At 38.4% G+C, this 17,500-nt stretch overlaps 1 protein-coding gene across 8 annotated transcripts in view; it reads right to left on the bottom strand.

Moving 5' to 3' along the window:
- Window positions 1-17,500, bottom strand: part of LOC136853354 (uncharacterized) — an 832,536-nt gene that overhangs the window by 88,365 nt on the left and 726,671 nt on the right. For all 8 annotated transcript variants that reach the window (XM_067128722.1, XM_067128726.1, XM_067128721.1 and 5 more), the window contains one exon: window positions 14,433-14,639. In XM_067128722.1, coding sequence (XP_066984823.1) covers window positions 14,433-14,639 — 207 coding nt within the window. The remainder of the gene's footprint in view (window positions 1-14,432; window positions 14,640-17,500) is intronic.

Below are 17,500 nucleotides of genomic sequence, written 5' to 3'. Positions count from 1 at the left end.
AAAAAAAAAAAAACAGCATAATTAGCTTTACGTTACATCTCTGCAAAATACAAGTAATAACACCAGAAAAATATAACGTAAGGATTTATGGTAATTTTCTGTCTCTCTGTGCAAGCATAACATGCCTATAACGATTCTAACAAAGGAATACTCATAACTGTAATACATTCCAATGTTTCATGACAAATTACCAGTTTTTCTGTAAGCGTTTTCTTAAAAAATAAAACTTTATATATTCACATATATACATAAATAAAGGCAAGTGCAACGAGGAAAAGTGAAACAACAGAGTGGTTGCTAGGCCTTTCGACACACGGTCCTTTACTAGCAGGAGTGGTTGCTAGGCCTTTCGACAAACGGTCCTTTACTAGCAGTCTGCTAGTAAAGGACCATTGTCGAAAGGCCTAGCAACCACTCTGTTGTTTCACTTACCTTCGTGGCATTTGCCTTTATTTATACATTCATCACGTTCCATATCTTTGAGAGTCAGTTTTATATATATATATATATATATATATATATATATATATATATATATATATATATATATATATATATATATATATATATATATATATAGGGTCGATGCTTCTAGCAACTTTCCTCCTCCACCTGGCTCGGTCATAAACATCGTCCCCTAACAACTGTTTGTCTCTCAGATTTTCTTGAACTACATCCATCCACCTTCGTTTCTTCGGTCTTCCTCTCTTTCTCTCTCTCCCACCAGGCACCTCCATCTGCATCACTCCCCTCCCTACGTATGTCTCTTCCCTTCTCATCACATGGCCATGCCACTGCCGTCTTCTTTACCGGGCCTTCTTTGATAAATTCTGCCACTTTTGCAGTTCTTTTTATTCTTGTATTCTTCTACCGCATCCGATTTCTCCTTTTGTGCTTTCTTTACTGGCCATGTTTCAGTTAGATGCATCAGTGCTGGTCTTACTACTATGTACATACACACATACTACATGAATACACACACATACACACACACACACACACATATATATGTATGTATGTATGTATGTATGTATGTGTGCCCATTTCAAATACACTTACGTTGATTTAAATTGTTACAATTATACTTAAAATTACATATTCTAGTTTCATCATTCTCTCTCTCTCTCTCTCACACACACACACACATTTACTTACTTACATACATACATACATACATACATACATACATACATACACACACACACATATATATATGTATATATATGATCATTATTTGACTAGATAAAAGCTCTAATCAGAGACCAAAGGGCAAAAATGTATCTTTTAAAGGTAATGAAAACAAGTGTTTCATAAAAATGATATAAATACAGAACGTATAAGGAGAAAATGGAAGAAGTTCAGTTAGGTTTAAAGACAGAAGATATTGAAGGAGTATATTATAAAGTAGCTGCAAAATTCCAGAATGAAGTTATAATGTCAGCAGGAAATTTTTGTGGGTTTACGAAGGTGGGAAGGAGTTATCAACAAGTAAAAAATGCGCCGACGTTTCTTCGGCACAATCGAGTTTTCTGTACAGGCGCTACAGCGTATAATCAAGGCCACCGAAAATAGATCTATCTTTCGGTGGTCTCGGTATAATGCTGTATGAGCCGCGGCCCATGAAACTTTAACCACGGAACGGTGGTGGCCTATCCTATGTCGTTGCCAGAAGCACGATTATGACTAACTTTAACCTTAAATAAAATCAAAACTACTGAAGCTGGAGGGCTGCAATTTGTTATGTTTGACGATTGGAGGGTGGATGATCAACATACCAATTTGCAGCCCTCTAGCCTCAGTAGATTTTTAAGATCTAAGGGCGGACAGAAAAAGTGCGGACGGACAGACAAAGCCGGCACCAAGAGTTTTCTTTTAAAGAAAGCTAAAAATGGATGGTGGGATGAAGAAAAATAGTTGCTAGAAGGAAAAAAAAGAGCAGATTATTTAAGAAGCAGTTACCTTACTGAAGAGCAAAGTGTGTGCAGTACAGTAAGATGGATAAAGCAGCCAAAAAGAAAGCGAGAGAGAAAATATGTAATAAAAAGCTGTAGAGAAGATGATAGACACTTCAGGGAGACGAAGCAGTTCTATAATGCACACATATTTAAACGAATAAACCCACGTATCCAATTATGCTTACTGGTGTATTGTATATATATATATATATATATATATATATATATATATATATATATATATATATATATATATATATATATATATACATACTAATATACCTATAAGTGAGTAAGAGTGTGCGCTCGTGTTCAAAGGTCCTAAACAACAGCGTAGAATAAAAATGCTTAAAACCGACGGCGTTCCTGCGGTACCAGAAGGGGCCAGGGGAGAAACCACGGGTAGAACAGTAGACGTAGATCAGGGGTCGCCCAGACATGAACGAGAGAGTGCGTTCAGGTGCTAGGTTCTCATCGTTTACTGCGCGGTGAGGATGCGTACATACTGAGATGATGAAGATGGATGGGCTTGCGGCTTCAGCGGTCTACTTCAAGCATGAATGCTTGATGACACGCGACCGTCCCTAAATAGCGCGCTTGTGTGTGTGTGTGTGCGCGCGCGCGTGTGTGTGTACTGGAGGGAGTGTGGAAGTGGATTAACACGTAAATAAGATTAAGGAAGGGTGCATGCATACTGCTTTCGCCTTGCATAATCATGTATACTTAAATACGTACAGAGACGAATGAGCGCGCTTACACACACACACACACACACAAAGGCGCTTGTGTGTTTGTGTCTAAACCTGAGGTGTACTGGAGTCATGTGAAAGGCACTAACACATAAATACGATCAAGGAATGGTGTATGTGTGTATGCCTTACATAATCACAGACACTTATATACGTACAGACACAAATGGAAGCACACACACGCGCGCACAAAAGCACAGAGGTACTGGATAATGCAACTGGAACGGAAATGCATTAAATGTTCATGTGGCTAAAATGTCCTTTAATCTGGACAGCAACGTTCTTAAAATATATGACAGGACCAAAACATCTACCATCCCCCAATCAGGACCTTCTGTGCAGGTCAAAGAAACTCGTTTAATCTACAAGCGTAAAAATCAGTTACTAATTCAACACGCGAAAGCAGGCCTGAAGATAAACAAGTAAAAAATGCGCCGAAGTTTCTTCAGCGCAATCGAGTTTTCTGCGCAGCGTGTAATCAAGGCCACCGAAAACAGATTTATCTTTCGGTGGTCTTGGTATAATGCTGTATGAGCCGCGGCCCATGAAACTTTAACCACGGAACGGTGGTGGCCTATCCTATATCGTTGCCAGAAGCACGATTATGGCTAACTTTAACCTTAAATAAAATAAAAACTACTGAGAAGGCTAGAGGGCTGCAATTTGGTATGTTTGACGATTGGAGGGTGGATGATCAACATACCAATTTGCAGCCCTCTAGCCTCAGTGGTTTTTAAGATCTGAGGACGGACGGCAAAAAGTGCGGACGGACAGACAAAGCCGGCACAATAGTTTTCTTTTACAGAAAACGAAAATACACATAGATAAGGAAACACACATGCAGATAAAGGTAAATGCTACATCCACTATATAAAAAAAAAACGATGGTGCAGTAAAGGTAAATGTATCACTGGAAGACTTTATGGGATGAGATGGACCAAGATAACTCTCAAGTGCGCTGAAATGGAACACACGAGAGAGAGAGAGAGAGAGAGAGAGAGTTTTTATGCAAGGAGCAGGTGTAAGTTTTTACACACACGCACAAACAGCAGGTATATAAGTTTTACACACACACACAAACATACGTATATATATATACATATATATATATATATATATATATATATATATATATATATATATATATATATATATATATATATATATATATATATATATATATATATATATACCCCCTCCCTGCAATTCTTACACGCAACATAATACTTTCAATAAGAAAAGGAAGACATCAGACAACAGTTTATTTTACAGGATGCAAACAATGTTGCGTTAAATTTATTCCATGAAATAAATTGTCATAACAAATTCCTCACAATACTCACTTATATGACAATTTTTTACCATTTACGCCGAACTAAATAGATCTGCGACATATTCATCATTGTACATTACTCGTTACCCACCGATTTTCTGAATCATTCTTAAACAATACAGGATCGTGAAATACAGTCTTCCCACGATAATTTACAATACTCAGTAAACGGAACACACTCTCATTACACTGTTCTACTCTGTCGTCTCCACTATCACACCTTTTTGTTCGCACAATGTCCAAAAATATAAATTCTACAAAATACAAATTCAATATAGTCAGGTAGACTGCATCTGTGCTACATAACTTCCCACTCTCTGCTTAACGACATATGCAGGTGTACAAAACCAGGCTTTGGCTCGAATTAGAATTAAATATACAATTTAGGCCAAAGGCCAAGCGCTGGGACCTATGAGGTCATTCAGCGCTGAGGAGAATTGAGGGAAAAGGAGGTTTGAAAGGTGTAACGGGAGGAAAACCTCAAAGCAGTTGCACTATAAAACAATTGTTAGGAGAGGGTGGAAAGCAAGATGGAAGAAAGAGAATCTGAGCGGAGGTGCAGTAAAAGGAATGAAATAGGTTGCAGCTAGGGGCCGAAGGGACGCTGCAAAGAACCCTGAATAATGCCTACAGTACACCGCGTCAAGTGCGCTGATGGCACTAACCCCCCACCCCCCTACGGGAGATTTTACATCTAAAAAATGATCAGCTCGATTCTCAGACTTCAGAATCTCATGACTGACTGTCAGTGATACATGTGATACAAAATTAAAAGCAGTGATAAAAATCTCGTATAAAGTGATCTTTAATTGTCCTTCGACAAAAGCTAGTTCTCTATTTCTTCCTTTGTGCTTCTACGTGAAACCAACCCCTTCCTTTCCGAGGGCAGTCTTTCCAGGAAGTTCTCAATGCACGTCTCCGCTCCATTTTTCTTTCCGCGGCAAAATTGCGTTTACACTTCCCGCTGTCGTAATGAACGTCACTTTTTTTTACATTTCCATTTCATTTTCCGATTCTTTCCTAATCACGAAGTATTTTTTGCAAGCTTTCATTCCCCATTTCTTTTTCTTTGCTACTTCAAAGTCGGCAAATTCAGTTTTTCTTTTCTCCTGTGCGCCTCCATTCTCGCTCTTTATTATTCAGGGCGTATTCCGCGTATTTTATTCTTCGCTTATGATCGTTCTCGTTTCTTACAGACCCCAGGCTTTTCCTTTGCTTGTAATGCCATGACAAACGTATTTTTAAAAAAATATTTTCCTTTTGAATTTGCCTCTTAATACCTGCTCATTTTTTTTTAAAGAACACTTATTTTTTCCCCACTGTTAATTTCTGCTCATATTTTTTCAAAACATATATTGTATCCATACTTTGTCATTTGACTTCTATATTCGCCACCATTAATTTCTGCTCATATATTTCAAAAATATATATTGTATTTAAACATTGTTCTTTGACTTCTATATTCTCCACTGTTCATTCCCATACCTCACTCTATTTCAAAACCCGGCACATAAGCCAAATAAATCGAAAATACAAACACACACACACACTCAAAACCTTTCCCAGCCCCCTATTTCACTCCTTCGGAAAAATCCCACGCGAATGGCTTCCTCTCTACTCATATAATAGTTTCCACTCCTTCACCCCTGAGATATATATGTGGCGCTGGCGGGGCGAAATGATGCAAGGGTAAATGTCGCTCCCTTCTTGCCATAAATTAAAGAGTTCCCTCGTACGCTGCGAGCTCTTTCTCAATCTCTATTTTGCCAGTCGAACCCTCGTTCAGAATCGCCAAAATCTTTCTTTCTGCCTCACACGAGGTGGCGCCGTAAGGCGTGAGCACTCTTGATTTGCAAGCTGGTATTTGTGGACTAAGGGTGCTAATAGCTGTACGCCTCCAAGCCTTGCTGTTTAACGGGCTGATGTGCTGACGGCGTCTGGCTTTTCATGGTCACCCATCCAAACACTGACTACACACGTGTGTGTGTGTGTGTGTGTATATATATATATATATATATATGTATATATATATATATATATATATATATAAAACATATAAATACATATATATATGCATATATATATATATATACATATATATATATATATATATATATATATATATATATATATATGTGTATATATTTGTGCATGTAATTATACCATACGTTTATTGACGACTTGCTGAGATATCAATGACTTACTGTTTGAGTGTTTTCTTTTGAATAATGTGTATTTGGTGCCTGTGCCATGTTAAATAAAACAAAAATTCTATAAGATTGATCTATAGGGTTTCATAATTCATTAAGTGTCACTCATATATACCTGAGAAATCTAGGACACTTGCTACGAACACCTTTCCTATTTTTCTATCGCTGTATATAATCATACATCACTATTCTTCTGTTCTTCAATACATCACTTAACGTTGAAGGCACTATTCACAAATATAAAACACACACATACACTCACACACAAACACTCGCTATGATTGACAAGCTCATGTCTTTAGGTTCTAGGAGAGGGAAATGGGTGCACGATTTCTTGACGAATGAACATTTAAACAAACAGGTCTGCTCACACTATTCGGTCACTTTGTCAAGTAATTCTCTCTTTGCCAAAACACGAAACTTTCCAAGGATTCAAGTGGAAATTACCCGACAAAACATTGATGTAAGAATACTTCGTGATAATAAACAAGTGAAAAATGCAATCGAGTTTTCTGTACAGCCACTACATCGTATAATCTTGGCCATCGAAGATTGATCCATCTTTCGGTGGTATCGGTATTAACGCTGTATAAGCCGCGGCCCATGAAACTTTAACCATGGTCCGGTGGTGACCTATCCTATATCGTTGCCAGATGCACGATTATGGCTAACTTTAACTTTAAATAAAATCAAAGCTACTGAGGCTAGAGGGCTGCAATTTGGTATGTTTGATGACTGGAGGGTGGGTGATCAATGTACCAATTTGCAGCCCTCTAGCCTCAGTAGTTTTTAAGATCTGAGGGGGCCCAGAAAAAAGTCCGGACAGAAAAAGTGCGGACCGACAGACAATCCGGCACAATAGTTTTATTTTACAGAAAGCTAAAACCAGAACGACAGCAAGGTGTAAATGAATATTAATGATACACCACAGAGACATGAGCTGCTTGCATTTCTAGAAGCCACCATTTATGCATACAATTAAATCATAGCAGAAAATACGCCGTTTAAAAGATGCACATCACTATCCCTCATCGCTTAATCTGAACTGAACACCGCAGATGAACAATACCCGCAAACAAGCGCACAACTTCTTCTTCTTCTTCTTTTCCGAACAACAGAGGTAAATAAACAATTTGCGGATAACCGCCACTCACCCATTCAAAAACGTTCGCCCCTTTAATAGGTAATCCAAAGCTAATCATTCCCCAGAACTCATCAAGGAGGAAGGCCCAATTTCCATAAGGCCCACCCACCCCCCTGAATATTCAAACAACAACGGGGCTCCCACCGACCGCTGTCAGGGCAAAACAGTTTCAATCACACACATGGCAAAAACCTCCTGGATTATTTGCGTTCCTGTTTGGACCCTGTTCAGTTTTACGTACAGTGTGTGTGGAAATGTATGATGTATGTGTATGTATGTATGTATGTATGCATGTATGTATATATATGTATATACATAATATATATATATATATATATATATATATTGTAATATATATATATAACATATATATATACATATATATATATGCATATAAGTCATAAAAATACAAATAAATAATAAATTTAAACAAATTATATGAACTAAGACATAAAAAGAAACATAAACAATAACTTTAAACAAATATATATATATATATATATATATATATATATATATATATATATATATATATATATATATATATATATATATATATATATATATATATATATATATGAGTTGATTTCAAGTTCTCTTTTGCTAAAATATGAATTGACATGCATGCGTGCAAAAGCATACATGTGCACATAAATGCTGAGACAGTACTAATCTGCTTGTTCTAGTTCTAGGGGAAGTTTCAGCATTAAGAGGCAACAGATCTGCCTCAAGGGACAATGTCCTGAATATCCTTTGTTTTCAAGACCCTAGAGCAGTGGTTTTCAACCTCTGGGCCATGGGCAGTTCTGAGGGGGGCCATTCCTGGGACATCTTCAAAATAGTATTAAAAAAATGAAAAATCATTTACAGTAAATGCAAGCCAGTGCTTTCTTTCGTAAATGAAAATGCGTAACTAATAAAGTGTTCTGGAAAATAATTCCATAAATGAAAATGTAAAACTAATAAAGTGTTCTAAAAATGCTTTATAATAATTCTATTATCATCATTACACAATTCCGAAGGGCAGTGGGCCATGAGTATTTAGGGATGCCACAAATGGGCCCTGGGTAACAAAAAGGTTGAAAACCACTCCCCTAGTGTAACTCTGCTCTAACTACTGTACAAGCTTTCGAGCACAGTCTGCAATAATTAATCGGTTGGTGGCTGAAAAAGACTGCTCTTTCATTCTAGTACGAATGACACTTTTTGTCACTGGGTCTGTGGTCCAAATTGGAATGGGAACAGTTTGGAATAGAAGCCCTTTACCTTGCTCTCAACTTTTAGGAGAAGATGAACAAGTGCCACACTCTTCCATGTTATTCCAGACTCCGGACGGACGGCTATACTCATGGCAGTTACAATACTGCAAAGTCTTTGGCTTGAATGGACGGATGGGTATTCCTTCAGTCTCAGCAATGATATGGGAGGGTATACCAGTCCTCAAATTTCAGGATAACCATGGCAGATTTTTGCCATTCGTGTACTTTTCCAATAATTCACGTTCATAAAAAATTGCATAAATTTTTAAAAATATAACTTAACTCCTCTCCCATGGCTGTAGTTTAAATATGGTGTTGTCTCAGCTATCGTTTCACTACAATTCAGCTTCATAATGGCTAAGCAAATGAAACTGGGCGATTCATTTAGCATGGAAAAGAACAGAGACCTCACCAAAATCAGAAATTATACCCTCTGTGTTGTACCCACATTCCTTTGCAAGTAATTGGCCACATCTGAAATAATACGACCCTCAGAGGTCCATTTATCACTACTGTCAAGCTTTTTGAAAAAAATTTAAAAACTATTCAAACGCAAATAAAACTGTCTGGAATTTTCAGACAATTATCCTTTCATGGAGCTCATTCATCCACCAGGGACACTAGCAAGAGGTGACTCCCAAATGTCCACTCACCTTCCCTGCTCTGAAGATTTGCATCAACATGATTAAGGTGGTTCAGAAGTAGGCTTACCACCACTTTTGGGACCCCGAGCGTTACACGAATACAATCATCCCGATCCTTACCATCATGGCGGGTGAGCTGGGCAGAATTCTGGGAGTTATATTCCCAGGAAAACATCCCACAGCTGGATTTCATATGGCAGCTCCAAGAGACAGCTCAACTTCCTGAGATGCCAAAATGACTGGTAGTTGACAAGACCACCACAGCTCCCCCTACTAGCTTCGAAAATGAACGCCAGTCCCAGCACTGGTTTCCCTTCTTGATAAACAAGAGTGTAAACGGGGAGTTCGAGTGGTTGGACAGCAAGACAGAAGAGGTTAAGGTAATAAAGAGAGAGAGACAAAGAGTATGATGAAACATTTAGATTTAAGCCGGGTGTAAAGCGGTTTCCCGGTTCAGGGTCCCCTCTCGTCCAACACACTGCTTCAACGCAGAATATAAATATTCCATGGTAGAGCCATGTGACTTCAGCAAGACATCCTCTCTCTAAAAGGGACACACACATAAGCACACACAGATATACATATATGTGGGTGTGTGTGTGTGTTTATAATGGGTACACACATACAACAGTGTATATATTTATATATACACACACACACACACATATATATACATAGAGAGAGAGAGAGAGAGAGAGAGAGAGAGAGAGAGAGAGAGAGAGAGAGGCACATTCAATTTATAAGATGACAAAGATTTACTAAGCCAGATGTCACACTGACACTGCAGAAATGACATTCATGATCATTATCATTCATTTCTTCGCACAACCAAGTAGCCTAAACAGCCATTCATGAAAACACTCTGAGTACTTACATCACAGGTTCAAAGCATATTAACAAGCGAGTCAAAATAACAAATGAAGCAGGGAGAGGAGAGAGAGAGAAAGAGAAGCCATTTCCCAGATCGCTCACCCTTTGGGCGTATGACATAGAGCCAGGCTCTCTCTCTCTCTCTCTCTCTCTCTCTCTCTCTCTCCCAAGCGCAATCCAGAAATCCATAAGGTCACCCGTTTCAGATTTTAACGATATTTATAGCTAAGTAGAGCTCAAAGTCTCTCCCAGTATGTAGATCCCAGTTCTATCATCTACGTTCGCTATCTGACTGGTTTTCGGACTCTCTCTCTCTCTCTCTCTCTCTCTCTCTCTCTCTCTCTCTCTCTCTCTCTCTCTCTCTCTCTCTCTCTCTCTCTGAGAGAGAGGTAGGGGGTTTAAGAATGAGTTTAGCAAGAGCAAAAGGAGTAATTGTGAGAGTATATGTCTCAGGAATGAAGAGCAATTTGAGTGGAAGACAACGTTTTTGAGACAGCCTCAATCTTTACCTGACTTAGTCTGGAGGATATGAAAGGATGGTTGTGCTAAGAGATTTTAATGCAAAAGATGGTGACACTCAAATGAAAATGGTGATTATCTTTTGGAAATGTGGTTGGAGAGTGGCTTGCCTTCATTGCGAAAGGACGGTTGTGCTGGGAGATTTAAATGCAAAGGCTGGTGACATTCCAATGAGAATAATGGGCATCTTTTCGAAATATGGTTGGAGAGTGGCTTGCCTTCACTTATACTTTCTCATTGTGAAAGGATGGTTGTGCTGGGAGATTCAAATGTAAAGGTTGGTGACATTTCAGTGAGAATAGTGGGCATCTTTTGGAAATGCGGTTGGAAAGGTGCTTGCCTTCACTTGTACTTTTCCGCTGTGAATGGGTTTACACTATTAACCTCACAAAATCGTAAAGTTATAAATAAAGCCTTGATCTTTGAGGATGGCTTTACATTGAACTCTCAAACGCTTCTACAGCTTATCAATTTTACCCTGAATTTTATATCTTATATTTTATATTTATTCATCTGTTTTTGTTCACTCTTTCCACTCACCTTCTTATCCACCTGCAATCTGCTCTTTTTCTATTTCTTTTTATCAGCATCTTCATTATTCCTCCATCAGACATTAATCTTGGTTAAATCGTCCCCTTTCTGCTCTACGTATTTACATAATGGCTCTCTTGCTATGTTCCCGCAATTTTCATTTCCCTTTCTTCCTCTTTCTTCTTCTTCTTCTTCTTTTCCTTACTCCCTCTTCTCCCCTCGCATCCTATCTCGCGTTTCCCCTTACTCCCCTATCATATGCTTCGGTTAAACCTTCCCTTTTTGGTAAGTTACTACGCTTCCCCTTTACCTATAGCGTGCGAGAATATGCAATACTTAGAAAATCTCTCTCTCTCTCTCTCTCTCTCTCTCTCTCTCTCTCTCTCTCTCTCTCTCTCTCTCTCTCTCTTTGTATGTCTTCTGTCCCCCTCTGCATGAAAATCTTCTTTCTCTTCCACTCGAAACCTCTTCACCCTCCCGCTCATTTCAATTCACAATCATTTAATCTCCAAAGCAAAGTCTCCGTTCCCCCCTCTTCTTCTTTCTTTTCTCATGTTAAGCCTACAGGCTTTTTTCCCGTTTTCTGCTTCTCTTTGCCATTTCTTTTATTAACTTCGGTCCCCCTCTCTCTCTCTCTCTCTCTCTCTCTCTCTCTCTCTCTCTCTCTCTCTCTCTCTTCTCAGTCCACTCCCTCCCTTTCTTCGCTAGCTCGCTTTTGACGCTCCTCTCCCCTCCCACCTCCACCCCAACTTCCCTCTACGCTCTTCTACTCTGTAGCTCCTTCCTCCAATATTCCTCTCCCCCTCTCTCTCTCTCTCTCCCCCTCTCGCCAGGTAGCTCGTTTATAATTCAGATGTTTGAAGCCGACCTGAGAGAGAGAGAGAGAGAGAGAGAGAGAGAGAGAGAGAGAGAGAGAGAGAGAGAGAGTAACTTCGAATCCTCTTGTTTGTAATCCGTCTACTAAGCCTGTCCCACCACCATCTCCTCCGCCCCTACCCCGACTCCTTTTCACCTGCAAACACACTCTCTCTCTCTCTCTCTCTCTCTCTCTCTCTCTCTCTCTCTCTCTCTCTCTCACACACAAAGGAAAACGTGGATTTAAGGATTTGATTCTATCCATACCGATTCCAACTGCTCGGGTCTTGGTGATCTGAGCGTTTGTAGTCCACCTCGTTTAGTTTTCCTCGCCTAGGCGAATACGTTCCGGAAGATTTAGACGCCCCGGGAGCGAAAACAAATGAGCATCTAGTTCCTTATCACTACATTGCATCTACGGTTCTCTCTCTCTCTCTCTCTCTCTCTCTCTCTCTCTCTCTCTCTCTCTGTCTTTCTGGGTGTCTCTGTGTGTGTGGCAAGGTGCCTGTAGGAGAATGGAATAGGAATGGAATATAGAGCTTACGCCAAAGGCCAAGCACATGGACCTATGAGGTCATTCAGCGCTGGAGAGTAAACAGAGAGTAAAGGAGGTTTGAAAGGTGTAACAGGAGGAAAATCTTTAGCAGTTACTATGAAATACTTGTTAGGAGAGGGTGGGTAGCAAGCTGGAAGAAAGATGATATGAATGGAGGTACAGTAAAAGGAATGAAAGGGGTCGCAGCTAGGGGCCGAAGGGACGCTGCAAAGAACCTTTAGTAATGCCTACGGTACACCCCGTGAGGTGCTCTGACGGCACTATCCCCCTTCGGGGACCTGTAGGAGAGGTGCGTCCGAGTCAGTTCATGTCAGCAAAATAGAATGGCGTCATTCCGGCAGTTTGAAAATGGCACCGCCTTGGGGTCAGATTTAACACAAGAACTAGCCTCCAGTCTCCGCAGCTGACGTAATCTTTGTTCTTAACGACTGCAGCGGGAAGCTTCGGGATAAAGCAGATGTACGCGTTATGTAGATGTCATTTGTTTTTTCCACCTCGCAGCCATTTCTCTTTCACGTATGGAAATGCAAGGGGCAGGAACCTCCCGTTTTCTATGCAACCGGCATTCCCGAATTCCGTCCCCAAAAAATGGAAGAATTATGCATAGGGAAAATATTTTCCTCAGCCTAAAGGTCCTCTTTTTTTTCTCTCTCTCTCTCTACATCAGCAGATGGAATGAAATATAGATTAAGCAAGAGCGGAGAATCAGTTTTCAGCAAGACATTAACAGAGCAGTTAACCTCAAAGGGAAAAATCAAGACGATTTTCTGTTACGCATACACAAACATACATATAACTACCTGTCTATATATATATATATATATATATATATATATATATATATATATATATATATATATATATATATATATATATATATATATATATAGAGAGAGAGAGAGAGAGAGAGAGAGAGAGAGAGAGAGAGAGAGAGAGAGAGAGAGAGAGAGAGGTGGGCGGGGGCATACAATTCCCATCGGAAGACTCTCCAATAAGTGCCACCTTCGAACTCGCATAACATCTTATCCCTTCGGCAAGGAAATTCGCAAGCCAATAAGTAATATTCTAAAGGCACTCGACCAAACTAAAGACTTCGGAGAAATTGCTTCCTGTTTCTTGTTTGTCTCTTTTGCCTTTTTCTCGGCGAAAAAAAAAAAAAATAAACCATCGGGTTTTCGTCGCGAGAAAGTCAAGATTTTTTTTTTTTTGCCCAAGCTGAAGTTGTAAGTATAAATTTGTCCTCATACCGATATTACGTTTGTGAGAGCTACTGTGACTACTATCACTGTATATTTTTTTTATAAGAAACTTAACGAAAAAGTCTTGGCATGAACATATTTCCGAAAAAATTCTTGCTCGTCAAAAAGTTGTTAAATGCTAATGAGTAACAGTGCTTTGTTCAAAAAAATAAAATGATTTTAAATTCTTGGTTATCATGATGGTATATAAAGCATATATATAAACTAATATATATATGTATGTATGTATGTATATACATACACACACATATATATATGCATGAATACACAATGAAATGAAACATAGTAGCCACATCAGCAATTATTATACATAAAATATTTTACGAAACATTCCGAAAAAAATATATCTAGGTACATTTGGCACGCATAAATCCTTTTGATGCTGAACAGAGCATTCACTGAACAAATCCAGTATTCATTGAAGCTATGTGAGCATGCATATCTGCTATAAATTCTAATATTCACGAGTACGCATCCATGAATACAGAAATAAATACAAATACGCAAACTGGCAACTGTCGGCGTAAAGGCGTTCCAGCATCACTCACCCGAGCAGTTGACAAACTCCAGACTCCTGGCTCGGGTCCCGGGGAGCTCGTAGCCCGTGTGCTCGTCGACGCAAAAGCAGTTGCTCCCGTCACACTGGATGGGGGCGAAGTTCCCCGAGGTCACGCAGTCCGGGGTCATCAGAGAGTTGAGGTCAATGCCCAGGTCGCGGCCTCGTCTCAGGGTATTCTCGCGTTGCAGTTCGCAAGCTGTGGGAGGGAAAGATGAGTTTAGTGGGGATGTCGCCATCATTTTGTGGGATTCAGATGTTCCGTATTTTAACACCAGAGAGCAAATAATAATAATAATAATAATAATAATAATAATAATAATAATAAATAAAATGATAATAATAATAATGAAATAATAATAATAATAATAATAATAATAATAATAATAATTATAATAATAATAATAATAATTATAATAATAATAATATAAAATAATAAAAATAAAATAAAATAATAATAAAATAATAAAAAATAAAATAAAATAATAATAATAATAATAATAATAATAATAAAAAATAAAATAATAATAATAATAATAATAATAATAATAATAATAATAATAATAATAAAAAGCTAATACCTGTAATTAGATGATAAAGAATTGTTAACACAGGAAAAATTCCCCAAAAGCACTCTGACAAGTAAGGTGTTTACCACAAGAGAAAAATATATACTTGTTTATGTGTCTGCATATACACAGTGAACATACATACAATCTAAATGTTTCAGAATATAAATACTCGACATTACACAGGGATGCTTAATTACGCTTGAGTGACTGAAAACACACGTCATACTTCTTTTAAATGAATTGAATATAGGATTTAGGCAAAGACCAAGCGCTGGGGCCTATGAGGTCATTCAGCGCTGATGAGGGTTTGAAAGGTGTAACAGGAGGTGCACTATGAATTAATTGTTAGGAGAGGGTTGATAAGATGGAAAGAATTGTTAGTAACAGGAAAAGATGTTGCAGCTATATTTCTTTCTTTATCCCAAAACCATTTATTGACAAGATAAAGTGTGTACGATAAACTATATCTATCTCAAATTGCTGATTTTGCCTAAATTTCGACTTTCCTGTTCAGAGCTCTTGGTTAAAATATTCTCGTAGCCTTCAGAAAAGTCACTTATTTATTCAGTCAAGTTTTCTGCATATTCATTTTACACAATTTTGTAAAGAATGTTATATATAACAAATCTAAATGATTTAAAACAAAACAATAAAAATACGAAGTTTCTTAGGAGACAGTTTTCTGTACATCGTATAATCAAGGGAATATAGACCTATCTTTCGGTGGTCTCGGAGTGATCTGAAACTTTAATCACTGCCCGGTGGTGGCCTCATATCGTTGTCAGACGCACGATTATGGCTAACTTTGCCTAAATAAAATTTAAATGCAATTTGTATGTTTGATTTAGTGGATTTACCAATTTGCAGGGCTAGCCTTTGTGGTTTTTAAGACCTGAGGGCGGACAGAGAAAAAGTGGACGGAGAGTCAAAGCCGGCACAATGTTTTCTTTTCAGAAAACTAAAAAAAAGAAAGAAAGAAAGGAAGAGAAGCTGCATCAATATTTCTCTATAAAAGAAATGATATTTTTACTTAAACTATGACCAATCAAACCTCATCAAATCCATAGACGACGAATCGAACATAAACTTTAAAGACAGAAATCTAAAGATTATAAATATACAGACACTCCAAAATTCTCGTTACCGAATCCTCTGCAGAGCTCGGCAAAGTTTCGTACAAAAATTCCAAAAAGAACCACACTGCAAAACCTTTGCGGCAAAAATTATTTGTTAAATCCATCTACGACTTTGTTATAAAATACGCAAAATTCCCCGAATCGAAAAATTAAAATTTGGCGAATTAATTATCTGTAAATACTAAAACATTGCCAATATTTATTATTTTTATTGCAGAAGCATTGAGAGTCCATAAAACAAAACCGTCTACTGTTGAATTCTATTTTTAAAAGCCCCAGATTTCGAGGTAACCTCATTGCCAGTAATTGCCTGACTGAATAAGAGATTCGTAAAATAGATTTTCAGATCATTTATGTTCGTGACATGTAATTTTAGTTTTCTGTAAAAGAAAACTCTTGTGCCGACTTTGTCTGTCCGTCCTCACTTTTTTTCTGTCCGCCCTCAGATCTTAAAAACCACTGAGGCTAGAGGGCTGCAAATTGGTATATTGATCATCCACCCTCCAATCATCAAACATACCAAATTGCAGCCCTATAGCCTTAGTAGTTTTTATTTTTATTTAAGGTTAAAGTTAACCATAATCATGCTTCTGGCAACGCTATATGACAGGCCGCCACGGCCGGCTGGGAGTATCATGGGCCGCTGCTCATACAGCATTATACCGAGGCCACCGAAAGATGGATCTGTTTTCGGTGGCCTTGATTATACGCTGTACAGAAAACTCGATCGCGCCGAAAAAACTTCGGTGCATTTTTTTTTTTTTTTTTTTTTTTATCACATGGGAATGGTACAAAGCGAACTAAGGATAATCGGAGTGGTTATCCTCTCCATAATTTTGAAATGAGCGAGCTTTTGTGAGTGGTTATGACGTAAGATAGATGGAATGCAATTCCTTATTGTTCTAAACGGTGGGTATAGAGAGATTGTACATCCATGCTTCTCCAAAACAGGAAATGTATTTAGATTCTTTTATAAGTGGTTATGGCAATAAGGAATGCAACTCCCTATTGTTCTCAACGGCGGGTATAGAGAGATTGAAAATCCATGCTTCTCCAAAAAAGGAAATGTATTTAGATTACATCCCTGCCATCTAAAATTGCCCCTCTGACCTACATATGTGTGACTGGTAGGGCAAAACTCATTCCCAACTAAAACATTCCATAACCGATACATTTAGGAATTCCTCGTCTCTCCCATGGCGGAAACAGCTGGCAACTGTGCATGACAAAACAAAAACAAAAAAAAAAAAAGAATCTCGGAGCGTTTCCATTCTTCTTGCGAAATGTTCATATCTTTTAACCCCTTGTCCGGCCTTTTTCCATCTCTCCCCTCACCCTCCCCGACAAAGACA

The sequence above is a fragment of the Macrobrachium rosenbergii genome, chromosome 27, assembly GCF_040412425.1.
Source record: "Macrobrachium rosenbergii isolate ZJJX-2024 chromosome 27, ASM4041242v1, whole genome shotgun sequence".
NCBI classification, from domain to species: Eukaryota; Metazoa; Arthropoda; class Malacostraca; order Decapoda; family Palaemonidae; genus Macrobrachium; species Macrobrachium rosenbergii.
Note: the sequence above shows the minus strand (reverse complement) of the source record. Positions and strands in the feature narration are given on the sequence as shown.